This window comes from Hyaena hyaena, unplaced genomic scaffold, assembly GCF_003009895.1.
Source record: "Hyaena hyaena isolate Hyena2069 unplaced genomic scaffold, ASM300989v1 scaffold_38, whole genome shotgun sequence".
NCBI classification, from domain to species: domain Eukaryota; kingdom Metazoa; phylum Chordata; class Mammalia; order Carnivora; family Hyaenidae; genus Hyaena; species Hyaena hyaena.
The window spans coordinates 2,370,914-2,391,231 of record NW_024080670.1 but is presented as its reverse complement, the minus strand read 5'-3'; the positions used below and the strand labels follow the sequence as shown (position 1 = coordinate 2,391,231).

Genomic DNA, 20,318 nt, shown 5'->3' with positions numbered 1-20,318 from the left:
CCATCCATTTCCTTAGACAAATATTTACTGAGCCCACATCATACACCAGGGCCCATGCCAGGCAGGGGCCTCCGTGGTGTCAGAGAGGTTACAGTCGGATGGGGACACAGCCCGGAGGCAAATGGGATACAGAGAGCAGGGGTGTCTCCCAAGGGGTGAGGGAGCAGAGGAGCCCGTCAGGCTGGGGTGGGGGAGGGCTGGCCCTTATCCCCGGAAGTGACGTCGAAGCTGGGGCGTGGTAGGTGAGCGGATGAGCCCCGTGAAGAGAAAGATGTAGTTTGCAGGCAGAGGCCTGGAGACCGGAGATAGTATGGAATGTTCTAGAAAGTATGGTTGGGTGTGGAACATGGAGGTGCTTGGCAAGAGGAGACTGGGCTGGGGTCGCCCCTAACTGGCATTGCCCCCCCCCCGGGATGAGCTTCCTGGGGCCTTCTGCAGGGGGAACTGGACAGGTACCCCAGGAAGGGTACCCAGAAAGGCTCCCCACGGAGCTGGCCTCCCTGCATCCCCACCTGCCTCCGGTTATACCGGTTACCGCTGAGGTGGGGGGGTTCCCACTGCTGGCTCTCAGCAGCTGCTCTCAGCTCTGGGGGTCCCTGCTGTGCCTTCTTCTCCGAGAGCCAACCCCCAGGAGCCCCCCGCAGGGACCCTCTAGGAGAGGCTTTTGTCTACTCTTCATTGTTTTTAACAGTCTTTCAGGATCACTTAAGGAACTTACATCCATTATGGGGTGAGGAGAAGCTCAAGGGGAGGCCCCCCATTCCTCCGGAAGCATTGATCTGATGACTGGAGGCCCCCATGCTGGCGCCAGGCCCGTCCCCTCCTCCTGCCTGGGGACCTGTCTTGGCCACGGGGCCTGGAGTCACGGATCAGGTCTTGTCCCTAAAACGCTCCTTCTCCCTGGCCGTGCGTCCAGCCCAGGCATGAAGTTGGGGGCCAGAGCGCCCCGCTGGGAAGGAGGCTTTAGGGGAGGGGCGAGCATGAGGCTGGGTCCCTTCCCGGCACCTGCGGTGGGAGGGGCACCGGCCCTTTGCCTCCGTGCCTTCAGCTGTGACCCCCGCATCACCGAGCCCACCCAACGCGCAGGGCTGGGGTGGCGACGGAGGGAGGAACAGCCACGAAGGCCGAGCTCAGCGCCTGGCACGGGCTGCGGCCAGAGGCCCGGGCAGAGGGTGAAATGGGGCGGCCATCCCGTGACTGAGCAGGGACTCGGCCTCCCTGGGCCTCTGCTCCCTCCAGATGCCCAGTGGGAGGAGACGGGGAGGGGTGCGGGGTGCGGAGGTCTGGCCTCCTTCATGGCCTCCAGCTGGCTGTGGGCGCCCCCTTGGCCCGACCCCAGGCTGGTGCACCTTCCGGCCTCCCCCTTCCCCCAGCACCCCCCATCCCTGTGCTTAGCAAGGGATGTTAACATCTGGCCTCAGTGGTGTAGGCTGCCGGTCCCCGAGGGTCCCTTCCAGGTCCTTGTATGTGCCGCGTGGCCCTGGCCCCTTAGATTGGGGCCACCACGCCGCTTCCCAGGGCCCAGAACGGGGTGCCCGGAGTCCCCTCCCTAGACGTGAGGGGAGAAGGGCACCTTCACAAGGGTCTCAGAACAGACCAGTGGGGCAGGTGACAGTCGCAGCGACCCCGTGTCCCTGAGCATCAGGCCTCTTCAGGGTTCACCCTTGTCCCCCCCCCCCGCCCCAGCTCCCGTCTGGGATTGCAGGACGCGCAAGTCGCCCCTCCTGAGCCTCAGAAACGGGCTCCAGCGTGGGCTTGCTCGCTGGCCGCCGTGGGCTTTCGGGGGCAGTGGGTTTGCAGAGCGGCCCAGCGAGGTAGGTGCTGGGCGCAGAGGATAGCTGATCCCCTGCCAGCTTCCCTTCGTGCCAGGAACCCTCCTCCTCCTCGGAACCTTCTTCCAGCTGGGTTGCTAAGCTACACCCAGGCGCCAGCTCATGAATTGGTTTACGATGGCTCATCTGAGTTCATAAGACGAAAGATCATGCTACGGATGGGTTTTTTAACGCCCAGCCCTGGGTTAACGATGCTGCCTTAATCTGATCCCCACAGGACAGATGTGACAGCCGTCCCTTTTTAGGGATGAGGAGACTGAGGCTCAGAGCGGGGAGGACACTGGCCCGAGGTGGCACAGCCAGCAAATGGCAGAGCTGGGATTTGGACCCCAGAGCCATGTGGCCATCGGCTGGCTGCCTGTAGCTGCAGAGCCCTGGGCCGGGCCTGGGGATGCAGGGGGACAAGTCCAGTTGGGACAAGCCAGGGTGCCCTCCGAGCTTGCTGCCCTGTTCCAGGGATAACTGATGTGGGGGAGGGGGTGTGCGTAAATGGGGGGAGGGTGCGGGCGTGTGGGAGGAGCCAGCTGCCGGCCCCATATGGTGGCTCTGCCCACCAGCCAGCCCGCCCCACTCTGTGGTGCCAGGAGGGGCTCAGCGGGGGGGCGGGAGTGCCCTGGTGTAAGAGCGTGACTCTGGGGAGCTTTGTTTTCTTTCAGCCCGGCTGTGTGGAGTGCAGGGCTGGGGTGGGGAGGGCAAGTGCTCTCTGTGCAGTGTACAGGCTAATCCTCCCGGCGAGTCTTTTCCCCCTCATCCAGATGAGGCTCACAGAGGTGCAGTCACCTGTCCCAGGTCACACAGCTAGCCAGAGCAGAGGTGGGGCGATGAGCCCATGCTACGACGTCCAGGCCTGTGCCCAGCACCCACACGTGCCACTGTCTCCTTGAACAGGATTGGGGGGGACAGCGACTGTGCAGGCGGCAGGGGGAGAGGGGACGCCAGGCGGGAGCTGCTGGCAGGGGGGCGATGCTGGCGCCTCTTATACCCCCTTTCACCCGGTCTGCCACTCCAGGTACAAAGGCTTCATCAAGGACTGCCCCAGCGGGCAGCTGGATGCCGCAGGCTTCCAGAAAATCTACAAGCAGTTCTTCCCATTTGGAGACCCCACCAAGTTTGCTACGTTTGTTTTCAACGTCTTTGATGAAAACAAGGTGAGCTGGGGACTCAGGGGGGCCCGTGCCTGTCCTAGCGTCCCCTCCCCCGCCCCCCCCCCCCCCCCCCCCCGCCTGCTCAGCTCCTGCAGGCGCCCGTGGCGTCTCCACACCCACGCTCCACTGCCGATGTTCGCTTCTGGAGAAGGAACACACACACGTGTGCACACACACACATGTGACTGATGCACGCACATGCGCACAGGTATGCACGCATGCCTGACGCGTGCGCCTCCTCCACATGCACTGCACGGAGATGGGGATGCACACATATACCGAGCGCACACGTCTGTATGCGCACACGCACGCGCACGCGCGCCTTGACCTTTTTCTCACAAGCACAAAACGCAAATCGCTGCAGGGACAATAACGGAGGATGTAGAACCGTAACTGACGTTTGCTGAACATTTACTACGTGCTAAGCGTTTTCAGTGGGTTACTCTGAATGAGGCTTTCCAACCAACCGCCTCTGGGGTATGTCCTTTTAATACCCCCGTTTTGCGGATGGGGAAACTGAGGCCCTGGGATCTTTTGTGCCTGGCTCCTTTCACTGAGCGGCACGCTTTCTTGGCTCATCTGTGTTGATGCGTGTGTCCCCTCCCGGCGATGGCTGTGCTGACGTGTGGCATATCCACCGTGGGGGCGCCCACGGTCCTTAGCACCCCTGGCCCACGCCTGCATTATTCCAGGCTCCCTCGTGTTCGTGGCGGCTCTGCCATAACTGGATTTCACCCTCCGCACTTTGGGCCCTTGGACGGTTTCTGTTCTGTCGTGCCCTGGCTTTCCTCCTCAGGTGCCCTGAGGCTGGCGCTGCTTGGCCCCGGGGAGAGCTCTGCCCTCTCCAGGCCTCAGTTTCCCTATTTGTAAAACAAACAGGTAGGATTAAAAGTTGAGGGCCCTCCCCTCCTCAAAAGACTCTCAGCCTGTAGTTCAAAGCCAAGGGGAAAGGGAGTTTCAGGCGGCTCTTGCCCGGGGAGGGGGGTGTTGCTGGTGACTTCTGGTTCTTTCCCCTATCAGATGTGGGCTCTGCCTTTAGCCTCAGTCTTTCTTCTGTCCTTCCTACCTGACCTGACCCGTCTGTAATCCCCCCACACCCCATCCTTGTCCCTTCTCCCCACCCTCCCCATTTGGGGGTCCGTCGGCCGTGGGTTATTTGGTGCCTGCTGCTGCCCATCAGGTGCCCAGGGTCCAGCCTGACCGGTGACCCGGTGCTGACCGAGGCCACCCCACCCCTCTCTCCTGTCAGGACGGGCGGATCGAGTTCTCCGAGTTCATCCAGGCACTGTCGGTGACCTCGAGGGGGACCCTGGACGAGAAGCTGAGGTGTAAGTTCTGTCCCCCGGGTTCCGTCAGGCGGCCACTGGCTGGTCCCAGGCTGGAGGGAGGCCAAATAAGCGGGCCAGGCCGTCTGTCCAGGGCTGGGAGATCGGCACAGATGTCCCGCCTTTCCAGGTCACAGGAGCATTCTGGAGGTGGCCGTGTGGGAGGGACGTGGCTTAGCCAGGCAAGCTGGACAGACGGGCAGTGGACAGGTGCAGATGTGGGCCACGGGCAGCGGCCTCGAGTTAAAAGACCCGATCCCAGCCCTGGCTGCACGGCCTAGAGGAGGTGGCTGTTTTGAGGACTGGCCTCATTCACTTATTCACACGTTCACCCAGCAGATACCAGCCGAGCTCGGCCACGTGCCCGCGCTGATCGGGAGGTGGGGACTCCGTGGGTGAACCGATAGGCAGGCACCTGCTCCCACGACCGTCCGTCGGGCACGGGGGCATTATTTTTAAAAATCCCATAAAACTGTCACCCAGGCAGGAAGGGGTGTGGGTGAGCGGACAGGAGAGAAACTTGACAGTCAGCGGGGAGAGCTGGCCGGGGCAGGTGGAGGGAAGAGAGTTCCAGGCTGGGGAACAGCATGTGCGAGACCCCAGGGGAGAGAGAGTTCCATGCTAGCACACGGGGCGCGAAAGGGAGTCTGGAGAGAGGATGGAAGCAGTTGAGCCAGAACTCGCGCTCTCCTGGACCTTTCCGCTGCGTTGCGTTGGCAACGAGAAACGCCTGCAGTTTCTTTTTCTTTCTTTTTTTTAGGAATAAAGGAGGATTTTATTCATGTAAAAGCTACACCCCACTCCCATCCTGGGGGTATTATTTGACTTTCTGAGTCAACTGTAGCAGGAAGCGCATGATTGTGGAAGGGCAGTGGGTGGAGAGGAGGGGGCATTATGGTCATTGTGGGGCTCCTCCTGGGCCCTGCCCCACTCAACCTTGGCCTCAGCCTCCACTCTGGCAGACCCAGAGCCCCCTCTCTTCTACTTCTGGTTTCCTTCTTTCTTTTAAGTTTATTTATTTATTTTGAGAGAGAGAGAGAGAGGGGGGACAAGCAGGGGAGGGGCAGAGCGAGGGGGACAGAGGATCCGAAGAGGGCTCTGCACCGACAGCAGAGAGCCCGATGTGGGGCTTGAACTCACGAATGGAACCCTTTGATCATGGCCTGCGCCAAAGTCGGACGCTCAACCTACTGAGCCACCCAGGCGCCTGGTGTTGTTTTTTAAACCCTAGTTGAAATGGGGTGTGTGTCAGTGTGCATCTGTCTGTCTGTCCATCCGTTTGTCCTGATGTGAATCCTCGTTGCCAACAAGTGATGGGGCCTTTGGTTATCCCCACCCTCACCGAGTGGAGGGGCAGGAGGAAGGGGCGTGGCAGAGCCGCCCCGCCCAGGGGTGACCCCGCCCCGAGGGGCGTGGCAGAGCCGCCCCGCCCAGGGGTGACCCCGCCCCGAGGGGCGTGGCAGAGCCGCCCCGCCCAGGGGTGACCCCGCCCCGAGGGGGCGTGGCAGAGCCGCCCCGCCCAGGGGTGACCCCGCCCCGAGGGGCGTGGCAGAGCCGCCCCGCCCAGGGGTGACCCCGCCCTGAGGGGCGTGGCAGAGCCGCCCCGCCCAGGGGTGACCCCGCCCCCGCTGCTTGCTCGCAGGGGCCTTCAAGCTTTATGATCTGGATAACGACGGCTACATCACCAGGAACGAGATGCTGGACATTGTGGACGCCATTTACCAGATGGTGGTGAGGCCCCTGGGCCCGACGGGGTAGGAGTGGCAGGAAGGGCGTCACATTTAGGGACAGGGCCTGGCTGCACAGCTGCTCTCCTGCCCTGGATGAGAGTTGGCCAGGGGAGGGGTCGCGCGGGGTGCATCCCCACCTGGTGAGGCAGGCAGGGGCCGCAGCATCCGTGCGGCCGGAGGGGATGGGGTGTTCCAGAGAGGGTGGAGCAGTCTGCATCTGGAAGGAGCCCGGATCTGGGAGGCAGAGTTTTGGCGGGAGCCCCCCACCCACCTTGTCTCTGCCTGGCAGGGAAACACCGTGGAACTCCCGGAGGAGGAAAACACCCCTGAGAAGAGAGTGGACCGGATCTTTGCCATGATGGACAAGGTGAGCCCGGTGGGGAGACGGGCCCTCACCGGGTAAAGCGTGGGGGGTGGGCGGGTAGTGGAGACCCTTATAAAGGCACAGATGTCCAGGGCAGTGGCTTTGCCTGCTGAGTTATCCACTGGTCAGCAGGCGTCCCCATCAAATGCCCAGAGAGTTAAGTAAGTTTGCCTGACACTTTTTCTTCTCTCAACTAAGATTCTTTTTTTTTTTTTTAAGTTTATTTTTGACAGAGAGAGAAAGAGAGAGAGCAGGAGAGGGGCAGAGAGAGAGGGGGACAGAGGATCCAAAGTGGGCTCTGCTCTGAGAGCGGAGAGCCCGACGCGGGGCTCGAACTCAGGAACTGTGAGATCATGACCTGAGCCGAAGTCAATCGCTTAACAGACTGAGTCACCCAGGCGCCCCCAGCCTCAGTGACTCAGCCCCCCTAAGAGTCTTAACCTTTTTTACTCCTTGCTATGGACCCCTTTAACATACCAGAGAAGTCTATGGGGGTCTCAGAATGATGTTCAGTGCATCAAATCAAATCCATAGGGTTGGAAAGGAAGCTAATGATTTTGGAATACAGCCATCAAAATATTTTTTACTTTATTATTTTTTTAATGTTTATTTGGGGGGGAGGGGCAGAGAGAGGGAGACAGAATCGGAAGCAGGCTCCCGACTCTGAGCTGTCAGCACAGAGCCCCACTCAGGGCTCGAGCTTATGGACCATGAGATCATGACCTGAGCCGAAGTCACTTAACTGACCAAGCCACCCAGGTGCCCCCAAAATATTTTTTAAAAAGAATTCGTGATACAGCATTAATTGGGCTGCGTTATGGAGATGTTAAATAAGAAAGCATCGCAGTGGGTGTGACTGCCCCGCAATTTCACGTGGCCCTGCAGCAGCTGTGACATGTCACAAAAACACCCATGACCCGCATGGTTGACAGTCATAGGTACTGCTCATTCCGGTAGGCACTGTCACCTGCTGTCATCATGGAAGGAAAAGCCAAATCACAGTTAGAAGTTAACGAATAGAAGGGCACCCGGATGGCACAGTCGGTCAAGCGTTTGACTTTGCCTCGCGTCATGATCTTGCGGTTCAGGAGTTTGAGCCGTACATCGGGCTCCACTGTAACAGTGCAGATTCTCTGTCCCTCTCCGTCCCTCCCCAGCTTGTGCGCGTGCACACACACACTCTCTTTCTAAATGAATAAATAAACAGCTTTTGTGCATGCACATACTCTCTCTTTAAATAAATGAACAAACTATAATAAAAAAATGAAGTTAGTGAATAGAAAGACCTCATTTTTCTCCCATCTGGGTTTACCGACCTGCTGAATTCTAGCCTCCGACCCCAGGTTAAGAAATCCCTATTTATATCAAGCTTTTTTTTTTAAGTAAAATAATTTTGGTTTTTCTTTTAATTTTTGTTTATTTTTGAGAGAGAGAGCAGGGTGGGGACCAGAGAGAGAGGGGGACAGAGGATCCCAAGCAGGCTCCGGGCTGAGAGCAGAGAGCCCGACGTGGGGCTTGAACTTACACGCCGCGAGATTATGACCTGAGCTGAAGTCGGAGGCTCAACCGACTGAGCCTCCCAGGCACCCCCAGGTTCAGTGCTGTTTAATGCCAAGGGCACACACTTCTCTTGAATCCCCTCTGTCTTCTGTTTCCCTTACTTAGGGAAACAAAGCCCGTGTCCCACCCAGACTGGCGTAAGTTCTGCCTTCCCCAGTTACTAGCCATGGGGCCCTGGCCAGGTGACTGAGCCTCAGTTTCCTTCCCAGCAAAATGGGGTTAAGAGCAGCACCTCTTTTTAGGGTTGCCGTGTGGAGCCCATGAGACCAAGCGTGCACACTAGCAGTATATCCACAGGGCCCTCAGTGAGCGACCCTCCCGCCTCCCCATGCCTCTGGGAGCTCTGGTTACCGCCTGTATTCTCTGGGGACAGGAGGGTGGGTCCACACAGGTCCTTTTACGGGAGCTGCACGTGGTTTCCTCCCAGGCGTCTCGGGGTCCCGTGTAGGCTGCTCCGGGAGTGGTTTATTTATTTTTATTTTTTAAAACTGTTTCTTCAGTTTTGAGAGAGAGAGGGAGAGAGAGCGCCAGCAGGGGAGGGGCAGAGAGAGAGGATCCAAAGCGGGCTCAGCACAGAATCCCCCGCAGGGCTCAAACTCACAAGCTGCGGAGATCATGACCTGAGCTGAGGTCGGATGCTCAACTGACTGAGCCACCCAGGCGCCCCTCTGGGAGTCGTTCAGATGCCCTTCGAAGAGTGGCCCCAGAGAAATGCATTAGGCTCTCAGCCCTTTGGAATTAACTGCCATTTACGGGAATTCATCGCAAGGACAATAAGCATGGAGTTAGGGACACGCTGCCCGTCTGAGGCTCCCAGAGCAGTCACCCCGATGCCCTGAGGAAGCCATGTAGCTACCTCTCGCTCCAGGTGAGGAAAATGGGGCGCAGGGAAGTGGGTCACGTGCCCAAGGTCACCCTGGCAGGTAGTGCCCAGGTCTGTCTGACGCCCGACCCCTCTTACCTAGTGAGCTGTACCGCCTCCCCCCTGACCTGACTTTGTTCAGAAGCTGTGTCTCGGCCAGTCCCGGGCCAGGCTTGGGGCGGGGATGTCCGGGGCCCGGCCCCGAGGCGCCCATCCCAGGAGCCTGGTTGTCCCCCCACATTTAGCTGTCTCTCTCTCTCTCTCTATCTCTCTCTCTGTGCTTGCAGAACGCCGACGGGAAGCTGACTCTGCAGGAGTTCCAGGAAGGGTCGAAGGCAGACCCCTCCATCGTGCAAGCGCTCTCCCTGTATGACGGGCTGGTATAGTCCAGGGCCCAGAGCTGGGGTGAGTGGACGGGGGACCTGGGGCCTGGGGAGAGGTGTGGGGAGGGGAGCACCAGTCACAGGACACCTGGGGTTGGCAGGTAAGTACTGGGTCTCCTGGCGGTACCTGGAGCTTCCCAGTGGGAGCTGAGCAGGTAGGAGGTGACTTGGAGGTCAAGTTCAAATCCACTAGAGTGCTTCCATTCAGACATTTTTAAAAAATTTTTTTTAAATGTTTTATTTATTTCTAGGAGAGAGAGAGAGACAGCGTGAGCAGGGGAGGGTCAGAGAGAGAGGGAGTCACAGACCGAAACAGGCTCCAGGCTCTGAGCTGGCAGTCAGCACAGAGCCCCACGCGGGGCTCGAACCCACGAACCGCGAGATCATGACCTGAGCGAAAGTCGGACGCTTAACCGACTAAGCCACCCAGGCGCCCACCGTTCAGACATCTTTATATGCTCAGATTCAGCCCGAGAGTTTGCTTGAATAGTTTCCCTGGGTTGAAAGCGCTTTGAAAGGCAGCGTTGTCAGCCAGGACTGGGGCCGCGTGGGGACTCCAGCCCCCAGCTCTCGTGTTCCGTAGCTCGAGTACGGTTTCTGCTTTTATCCAGTCGGGCTTTCTGGAAGTGCTGGGCCATTGCTCATGACAGTCCTGTGTTCTGTCTCCCTTCTTTTTCGCTCTCTCCTACCTCTTCCCCCTGCATCTTCTCTGTTGTATCTTCCATGTTGTGCTGCAGAGAGAATCCCAGGCAGTCCCCATGCTCCGCTCAGAGCCCAACACGGGGCTCGATCCCACGACCCTGGGATCATGATCCGAGCCAAAATCAAGAGTCAAACACTCAACCGACTGAGCCTCCCAGGTGCCCCGAAATTCACGTGGGTTTTATAGATTAATCCTACACATATGATCCTGTTAATGTCATTTATCAAAGCTGAGCATCGGCCTTTGATTCTTTGGAACTTTCTAGGCTTTATTTCTTTCTCTGCTTCCTTTCCATCATCTGTTTCTTTGTGCTGCTGGCTGGCTTTCCAGCACAGTGCCCCCTAGGGGTGGAGAAGATGAGCATTCTTGTCTGAACTCTTGGTCTTCGGGGAAAAATGTCAAGAATTGACTATTAGATTAGTTAGTTTATAATTAATTCAATAATAATTATTATTAGGATGTCTGGTGTAGGTCTTCTCTTGAAAGGTTTTATCAGATTTAGAAAGTTTCCTTTTCTGGTTGGCCAGGAGTTCTTTGTATTGTATTGTATTGTATTGTATTGTATTGTATTATTAAAAAAATTTTTTTAATGCTTTTTTATTTTTGAGAGAGAGAGACAGAACACATGCAGGGAAGGGGCAGAGAGAGAGACACACACACAGAATCCGAAGCAGGCTCCAGGCTCCAAGCTGTCAGCACAGAGCCTGACGTGGGGCCCAAATCCATGAACCACGAGATCATGACCTGAGCTGAAGTGGGACACTCAACGGACTGAGCCACCCAGGCACGCCTCGTAGGAGTTGTTAATCATGAATAGTGGGGCACCTGGCTGGCTCAGTCAGAAGAGCGTGCCACGCTTGGTCTCTGGGTCATGGGTTCAAGCCCCACGTTGGGTGCAGAGATGACTAAAATAAATCAAACTTAATAATCATGAATAGTGTTGATTTATAAAAAGTCTTTTCTGTGTCTGTCAAGATGCTCATCTGACTTTTCTCCCTTTTTGGTTGTTAACCTGATGAAGGGCACCGATTGGCTTTTGAATGCTAAGTCACCCTTGCATTCTCAGAATAAAACTCCACGTGCACCGCGTTAATATTTTTTATGTATCATCAGATTTGATTTGCTGACACTTTCTTTCGGAGGCTTAGGCTGTTGGTGCAGCTTTGATGATGACGATGATGATGATTTTACACAAGAGATCCTTTTCCCTTGAAAAGACATCACAAAATAGGTGGCGGGGCACCTGGCTGGCTCAGTCCGGTGCAACGTGTGACTCTTGATCTCAGGGTCGTGTGTTTGAGCCTCGCTCTGGGTAGCCCTAAAAATAAAATCTTAAAAAAAGAGAAAATATGATGAAAAAGAACACCTCCCTACAAAAAGTTTATTCTTAAAAACCTTCATGTTTTCCCCAGATGTAACCACTGTGTGCGTTGTCCAGAGTGATTCAAAAAGAACTGAACACTCACAAACACTGAATACTCAGTAACTGGGTCACACAGGGAGAGGTAATCAAACCAATTTCTAAAGGAATCCTCACAGGCTCTTCTCTAATCTTAGAAGCACCCAGTATGTGGCCTTGGGTCCCACGGCGCCTATGATCCATTGTCTCATCTCCCAGAGGCTCTTTTGTGTATTACTGTCGCCGGCGGCCTCCGCGGCAGCTGTCACGTGATAGTGCTGCTTTGTGTCCTGCAAGCCGTGGAAAAAGTGGTACCAACCTCGGTTCCAGATGTATCTGTCCCCCAGAGGAAGTCATGTGGTGTAATTAGTCTCTTTACAGCCTGCGATTATTTTGGAGTTGCCCTAATTGTTTTCGTCTCCCGGTTTTCTGCGAACACACACGTGTTTGTATTTCCTTAGCGGCAGTGAGCTCATACCCATATGTTGGTGGTTGGTTTTTTGTTTTTAACGAACAACTTATAGGGAATGTTTATGTTTTCTTTTGGCACCTCAACACTAAGAAAACAGATTTTTTAACAGTTTTTTTTTTAATGTTTATTTATTTTTGAGAGAGAAAGCAGGAGAGGGGCAGAGAGAGAGGATCTGAAGGGGGCTCTGTGCTAAGAGCAGAGAGCCTGATGCGGGGCTCAAACTCGCAAACTGTGAGATCGTGACCTGAGCCGAAGTCGGATGCTTAACCAACTGAGCCACCCAGGCACCCCAAGAAAAAAGATTTTTAGCATGTTTTACCCAGCATGGCACAAAGTCCACGTCATGGTATGTCTACACTGGCTTTCCTTCACACCTCCCCGGCAACATGGCGGCCAAAAAGAAGTTACTCTATTTTCACACAACCTTCCTATCACCTCGCCCCAAAAATTACCTTCCTTCTTTTCTCAGGCTTGTCCTCAAACCTACTGGACAGTGATTATATCCAACTCATGTTCCATCGTTTCTGTGATTTCTTTATTTATTTATTCTCAGATTCCTGATGTATCATAATCGTTAATAAGTTCCTGTTGTATAATTCACTGAACCGCCGAGGAACTGAAACCCTGTATATTTTCCTGTATCAGTAAAAATGTTCAAGACCATAATTTTTATTTTTTATTTATTTATTTTTAAAAATCTATTTGTTTGTTTGTTTTTCTGAGAGAGAGACAGTGTGAGCGGGGGAGCGTCAGAGAGAGAAGGAGATACAGAAGCTGAAGCAGGCTCCAGGCTCTGAAGTGTCAGCACAGAGCCCAGTGAGGGGCTTGAACCCACGAACTGTGAGATCATGACCTGAGCCAAAGTCGGATGTTTCACTGACTGAGCCACCCAGGCGCCCTATGAGACCATAATTTAAAAAAAAATTTTTTTAATGTTTTATTTATTTCTGAAAGAGAGAGAGAGAGAGAGGCAGCGTGAGCAGGGGAGGGTCAGAGAGAGAGGGAGACACAGAATCAGAAGCAGGCTCCAGGCTCTGAAGTGTCAGCACAGAGCCCAGTGAGGGGCTTGAACCCACGAACCATGAAATCAAGACCTGAGCCGAAGTCGGACACTTAGCCGACTGAGTCACCCAGGCGCCCCAAGAGATCATAATTTTTAATAGCTGCATAGTGTTCTGTTGTATGGCTGGACACGGGGCTCGAACCCACGAACCATGAGATCATGACCTGAGCTGAAGTCGGATGCTTAACCGACCAAGCCACCCAGGCGCCCCTAAAAAGAACTTCTTAATGACAGGCAACTAAAGAAGGAATGGCATGACCTCATTACCCATCACCCAGCTTCAGAGTCACCAATTTGTGGCCAATCTTGTATCATTTGTACCCTCCATATGCACCTTCATGGTGGGTTCTTTTGAAGCAAATTCAAGACATTATATCATTTCAGACATAAATATCTCAAGGTGTATTCTGAAAAGATAACGTTTCTTTACAAAATCCATAATAGCAAAAAAAGAAATCAGTACTGATTCCCTAATACCCCCCAGGCTGTAGCTATTCTTCCTACTTCCTGTGACCTCGCAATGTTTATTCAAAACAATATGAATAAATTCCACCTATTGCAGTTGGTTGATAGGTCAAGTTCATTTTAATCTATGTCTCCCCCTCCCTTATTATTATTATTACTATTTTGCCTGCCATTTATCAAGAAACACATTCTGTTGAGTCTCCTACATCAGAGGTTTGCCGATTGCGCCTCATGGGTGGGGTTTTTTTTTTTTTTAATGTTTTATTTATTTCTAGGAGAGAGAGAGAGAGAGACAGCATGAGCAGGGGAGGGTCAGAGAGAGAGGGAGACACAGAATCTGAAACAGGCTCCAGGCTCTGAGCTGGCAGTCAGCACAGAGCCCAACGCGGGGCTCGAACCCACGAACCGCAAGATCATGACCTGAGCGAAAGTCGGACGCTTAACTGACTAAGCCACCCAGGCGCCCCTTAACATTTCCTTAGGTTTCCTGTCCTTCCAGGAAATGGGCAGTTAGATCCACCGGCTCGCCCAGCACTCACTTTTTGGCAACAGCACCTCCTGAGCGGGGCTGCGTGTGTCTACCGTGTGCGAGGTCTGGTGACGTCAGCAGCCCTTGGTGATGAGCACTTCATTCATTCATTCTGTCAGTGGTGTTCCAAATCTGTCCATCCTTCTTCGTGGTTAGCTTGGTATGTCTGCACTAGGAAACTTCCCCCTCATCAACTGTGTGGTTCCTGCCAAGCCTCATTTATCATAAGTAAGGCAGGATAGATACTCGATTCTTCCTCTCTTTCAGCTTTCAAAATGAGATGGATTTCTGACATCCTTCAGAGGGGACCAATGCAGATTTATGGACCTAAGTGCCGTCGATGGGCTCCATCATGCCTGTGGTTTTAACCTGCAGATACAATACTGCAGATCACAAGGGTTCAGATTGCACAGGAGGCAGTGCCTGTGATTGGAAACTCAGCCCGGCGCCCCGGCTTCGGCACGGGGAGGACACGGGCCTCCCGATGGGTGACTCTTCCCGTCACCTGCACCCCAGCGGCCACCCCAACTCTGGCCCCATGGGGACTTCCTGCCCCTCCAGGTCGCCGCCATCTAGCTGCTGGCTGGCCCCGCTGGTGTCTCTGGTCATCTCACGCAGATCTGGGAAATGGCTCCTTTCAGATCAGACACCTGCTCCAGTGCATTCGGGCAGCAGGGACCTGCGATTTAAGTGGAGCAGGTTACCGGAAGGATCTGTGGACGGTGCGGACCGTAGCAGACAGCACTGCCCTCCAGGCTGCTCTTTTCAGAAACATCCTGAGGTGAAATTCACATGACAGAAAATTAACCACTGTATTAAAAACATTTTTTTTAAGATTTTTTTTTTTTTTTTAAAGTAATGTGGGGCTTGAACTTACAACCCTGAGATCAGGAGTTGCACATTCTGCTGACTGAGCTGGCCAGGCGCCCCGAGATTAAGCATTTTATTTTATTTATTCAAAGTAGGCGCCACATCCACGCAGGGCTTCCAGCTCAACCCTGAGGTAAAGACCTGAGCAGAGATCAAGAGTCAGATGTTGGGGGGGGGTGCCTGGGGGACTCAGTCAGTTAGGCGTCGGACTTTGGCTCAGGTCATCATCTAGCGGTTCGTGAGTTCAAGTCCCGCGTCGGGCTCTGTGCTGACAGCTCGGAGCCTGGAGCCTGTTTCAGATTCTATGTCTTCCTCTCTCTCTGCCCCTCCCCTGCTTGTGCTCTGTCTGTCTGTCTGTCTCTCTTTCTCTCAAAAATAAATAAGCATTAAAGATTAAAAAAAAAAAAAGTCAGGAAGCTGAACTGAGTGAGCCACCCAGGCACCCCCAAACACTTTGTGTTTCAGGTGAACAATTCAGTGGCATCTAGTATATTCACAGTGATGTGCAACCAAAGCACATCCCAGTTCCAAAAGCATCCGTATCTCTCCAAAATAAAACTCCATCTCCAGGGGTGCCTGGGTGGCTCAGTCGCATAAGCATCGGACCCTTGATCTCAGCTCAAGCCGTGACCTCGGGGTTTGTGTTCTTGAGCCCTGCATCAGGCTCTGCGCGGACTGTGCGGATCCTACGTGGGATCTTCTTTCTCTCCCTCTCTCTCCCCCACTTGTGAGCTCGCTCACTCTCCCTCAAAATAAATAATTACATTAAAAAAACCACCTTCATATCCATTAAGCAGTTTCTCCCCATCCCCCCTCCACGCAACCCCCCCCCCCACCCCGGCAGCCTCAGTCTGCCTTCTGTCTCTATGGCTTTGCCTACTTGGGACATTTCATATCAACGAAATCTTTCATGAAAATGCAATTTGGGGCTTTGGGCATCTCGGTCCTTTCACTTAGCTAACGTCTTCGAGGCTCATCCACACTGAGCGGGCATTGGGACCTCCTTCCTGTTTATATGGCTAAGTCATACTCCGCGGTCTGGACAGACCACGGTTTATTTATCCGCTCCTCCAGTAGTGGACATCTGCGTTTCCTCCTTTTGGCAGCTGTGACTAATGCTTCCGTGAATGTGGGTGTGCGTGGCTCTGAGTCCTCAGTGTCCGTTCTCTGGCGTATATACCTGGGAGTGGACGTGCTAGATCCCATGGTAACTGTGTTTAGCTTTTGGGGTTCCACCGACCGTATTCCACGGCAGCTGCCCATCTTGCATTCCCGCCAGCAAGGCTGAGGGTTCTAACCTCTCCACGCCCTCGCCGCCACTTGCGATGTGCCTGTGTTTGAGGTTGGCTGTCCTAGTGCGTGTGATTGTGGTTTTTATTTGTGTTTCCCTGAAGACTAATTCCGTCGAGCCTCTTCTCCTGTGCCCCTCGGTCATGCCATGCGTCCTTCTTAATGGCTGCAGATGATGGGCTCCCACGGCGATGTTCTCATTTATCCGACCAGCCCCCCGGACAGTGGACGCTCCCTATTTTGCTATATTCCAGAGGCTGCTGTGGCAAACGCCTTGTTTGTTCCGTAAGGATAAGTACCAAACACCAACGGGTGGATCAGAGGGTGTGCACCCTCAGTTTTAGGACTTCTGATGGAACGCCACCCTGCCCTCTGCTTGACGGCCCTGCCAGCTGTGGGGCCGCGTGTCCCTGGCGGCCAGCTCTGCCCCCGTCACACCTCCTTGTGTCTTCCAGATGCCTGGGAACTACTCACCTCCTTCCGCGCCGTGAGGCCACCTCCGCCCCCAACACCGCCCTCCTGTGTTCACCCGGCATTTCTCCGCATCCACACTCGGCCTGGCGGCCCCCGAACCGCAAAGCCCGGCTCTCCTCCCCTCTGCCCTGCACCCACCGCCGCCTGAAGCCACTGGCTCCAATTGCCAACAACCTCTGCTTGTCCGGAAGCCAACACGAAACGGAAAAGGCTACAGCCCTCTGCAAAACTGAGGACCAGCTGCTTCGCAGGCAGCTTCTGGGTCCTTCCTGCTCTTCTGTGCGTGTGCTTTTTTTCTTTTTTTTTTTTTAATTTTGAACAGACATTGACAAAGGGGAAAAAAAAAACCAACTACCTTCTGTCCTAGAAGATAGAGACTGACAGATGGGGAGAAGGCTCCCGTAGATCTCAGAGACACTGCCTCCCGCCTCGGCCATTCTGGGGCAGCCCGAGAGGCTGCGGGGAGTCACGGCCGAGGCCACGGGGTGCTCAGAGTGTTGGGGGGCCTGCCCGATTCACGTGATCCGTTGTCCCATCCTCAAGTCATCATGATGACTCATGATAATGACGATTTTTTTTTGTGATAACAGTATTGTGCTTTTCGTGGGGAAAGTGAGGTTTTTTTTATACATATATAATTGATATCTTTTATTTATTGGTTGTTAACTGTTGCTGCTGCCTCGTGTGTCCAAAGCTCCCAGGGATGCGGGGCCCACCGTTTACACGTGCACGCCCTCTCCCACCTGCGCTTTGGAGGATGGTGGCCTGCAGCGGCCAAGAAGCCAAAAAACTTCTTTTTCTTTTTCTTATTTTTTTTTTCAGATACCGCGCTCGATGTTTGGAGAGGGGAAGGGTGGGTTTCTTAAATGGCTAGTGCACTGTTCCCCTAGCCCCGAATGGCTCCTTCTTGAACCCCTTCTCTCTGCCTCCTGTCCACCCTCCCCATCCCGTTCCTCTTCTGGGTCCACAGCATCTTTTCCGAGGACCACCGGAGGACAGCTTATGGCTTCTCCCCTCTTGCTTTGGCGTTTGCAGCAGCATGGAGATGGGGGACGGGGCGCGGAAGGAAGGGAGGGGGAACGGCGCTCTTTGCAAGCCAGTGAGCCGAGGAAAGATCATTCTCCCTCCTTGGTGGGTTTTGAAGAGAGTCACTCAAATCTCTCCCACCAGCTTTTCTGCCCATCTGTCTGCCTGGTCCAGTAGATCACATAGCTCCCCCCTTCCCCTTCCTCTCTCAGCTCAAATGCTGGGGCGGGGGGGGGGGCGGGGGGGGCGGGCAAGAGAGAAGAGCTGCAGGCAGTCCCCTTCTGTAGCGGCCACTCCCTGGGGGGTGGCCCATATGCACTTATATAGGAAGCTTCTAACTCTGCCACTGCGGCCGCGTGGCCCCAGAACTGCTACCAGCAAGGTCAGATGACCTTGGGCCAGCGGCCGGTAGCCTGCAGCTGGCCGGCCGTTGCTCTGTGGTTGCGGGCAGCCCCTTGCCCTCTCTGGGTCCCGGCTGGCCCGGCTGCAGAACCAGGAGGCTTGGGCCGGTTGATCTGGAAGGCCCTTTTCCATGCTGACACTGTCTGATTGTAAGCCCGGTTTTCCTGCGTTTGCGATTCTGCGACACGGGCACGGTCCGAGTCACTCTTCTGTCTCCTGGCACGTATCTTCGGGGACATGGCAGCCACTGGTGGTTGTGTGTGGGATCAGATGACCGACCTTGTTCTCTCTGCAGTTCTTCCTGGTCCCTCCTGGACTCTCGAGCTGTCTTTTTTGGCCCAGAACTCGTTCTCTTCCAGGGAAGCCTCCTGGGGTGCGAGGCAGCCTCCCAGACTATTCAGGGCCGGGCTTGAGTCTCCAATTCCCGCTTCTTTGCAAAGTCAGCAGCGTGCCACCTCCCCTGCTTACCCCAGCCCCGGGAGAGGAAAAGCTGGCCCTCGGGTCTCACTTTGAATTTCCCTTGGTTCTTCTCACTTTGCACTTTCCCAGGAGGCCAGAGTGTCTGCTTATTGACCCTCAGCCAGCAGACCCTCGCTCTGCCAGTGCGGGGCTCTGTCCGTCCGGACGGCTCACCTCACCCCAGGCTCCTTTCTTGCTCAGCGGAGCCTAGGGCTGTGCTCCGCGTCCGCTGGAAGCCCCCAGGTCCCACGGGTCCAGGGAGCACTTTAGTTCTCACAGGTGACTTTACAGGCTGGGCTCCTGGAGATGAACTTGGCCTGCGGTCAGGGGCGGGGTAGGCGGGGCTTCCCCAAGTTGCATTCCTTCTCCGCGGGGGGGGGGGGGGGGGGGGGGCATCTGCCCGAGTCTTGATTTGCATCTCTGACGGCTGGGGGGGGGGGGGGGGGAGGAGCAATGCTAGAGGCACCGTCTGGGTAGGAGACTTGGAGCCCAGAATCACCCAGGGTTAAGCATGTGGCCGTCCTTGCAGCTTCTGCTCTGATTCCCAGGCATCAATGGAGCAGCTGCCTGCGGGGCCTTCCTCCCACCTTCTTGCTCTTTGGCCTTTTTGCTTGGAGCCCCAGGTGTGGCCTTTGACCTTAGCAGGTGGTACTGTGGACCCGTGGCTCAGGCACGGTGCACCTTGAGTCGGTGCCATGGGGACTTGAGGGGACAGGCCACCCTCCTCTTTTCGCAGGGCGCTGGGCACTGGCCATTTGTGCCCGAGGTGGCCAGGCAGGGACAGTTGTGTCCCCTCCTCTCACCAGGCCTCTAGGTACGGAAAGCTGAGCGGCTGTGGGCCTCTGTCCCCAGCACCGATTTCCCCCCCAGGCCCAGCCGGTCATACGCTGCTCTCTGGGCATTCCAGAGCCCCTGGAGGCCGGGCTCCCTGGCCCAGGAGCAGCAGCCTCGGGCTCTTCCTCACAGCGTCCGCCCCCCACTCTGTGTTGATGGCACCGAGCAGAATGACAGACTTCCCGGTATTTAACCAGGCCATGTTTAACGTCAAGGCAAACGCGTGTGTCCTCCTTTCCCCGAAATGCTTTTCAGTTTGACAGCCAACTTCCTAGACGACACCTGGGCTTTCGGGAACACGTCTCTTTTCTGAGGGGAGGAAGGTTGGGGCGGGGGGTGGTGCCCTAGATGCCCGGGAGAGAGACCCTCTGCGGACCCAGTGCGCCGCGGTGCAGCCTCGCTCGGCGCCTGCGGGATCCAAGGGAACGCGGGCGCGCCCCCTGGTGGCCGGGAGCTGCAAAGGCATGTGGGGGCCCCTTGGGGCCAAACAGGAGCTTGGAGGGAGGGGGGCGGCGGGAGGCGGGAGGTGCCCGGGGCTCCAGCCTCGCGTTATTGACAGTGTGTCTCCCAGACGCCCCTCTTCTAGGTCTCCGCCAGGGGTAGCAAGTTCATTAGCATAAGGGCACCGCGATGGGAAACCTTGCCCTCCACCCTTTTTTTAATATCTGCGGAATAAACCCAATGGTTGATTTTTGAATGAATAAAAGGCTTTTGTTGAATAAACAGCTGGTACCATCTTCTGTCTTGGCATCTAGGCTAAGGCTCTGTCTGCCGCCCAGGCCTGGGACAAGAGCAGAATCTGCCTCCCCTCGCCCCACAGCCTGTACTGGGCGTTTTCCCCGCATCTTTGCAGTGGCCGGGGCTCCAGGGACAGCCACTCGCTCCCAGTCGGACTCAGTGACCAGCTTCCCCTGAGACTCGGGACAGGTCGCTCCTGCTCAGTTCCTCCGCCCCCCAGATGGGAGCAAGTGTCTGCCCAGCCCTCCCCACCCCCACCCCCACAGGGCGAAGCGGGGAGCAGGCATGAGCGTAGTCCTGCAACTTTGTAAAGGAATTTGGGCAACTCAAAAAAACCCAAAGAAACAAAAAACAAAAAAACTTTCCCAGCGATGGTTGTCTTCTGTCGGCCTT

General features: G+C 55.4%; 1 protein-coding gene across 2 annotated transcripts in view; it reads left to right on the top strand.

The window, feature by feature from the left end:
* The window catches only part of NCS1 (neuronal calcium sensor 1), a 51,563-nt gene extending 32,848 nt beyond the window's left edge, over positions 1-18,715 (top strand). Inside the window, exons 3-8 of one of the 2 annotated variants that reach the window (XM_039229420.1) lie at positions 2,842-2,980; positions 4,227-4,305; positions 5,945-6,033; positions 6,322-6,399; positions 9,106-9,223; positions 16,448-18,715. In XM_039229420.1, coding sequence (XP_039085351.1) covers positions 2,842-2,980; positions 4,227-4,305; positions 5,945-6,033; positions 6,322-6,399; positions 9,106-9,204 — 484 coding nt within the window. In that variant the 3' untranslated portion in view covers positions 9,205-9,223; positions 16,448-18,715. Of the gene's footprint in view, positions 1-2,841; positions 2,981-4,226; positions 4,306-5,944; positions 6,057-6,321; positions 6,400-9,105; positions 9,224-16,447 lie in introns of those variants that run through there. The other variant, XM_039229421.1, reaches the window with a different exon arrangement.
* The last annotated feature ends 1,603 nt before the right edge of the window (positions 18,716-20,318 follow it).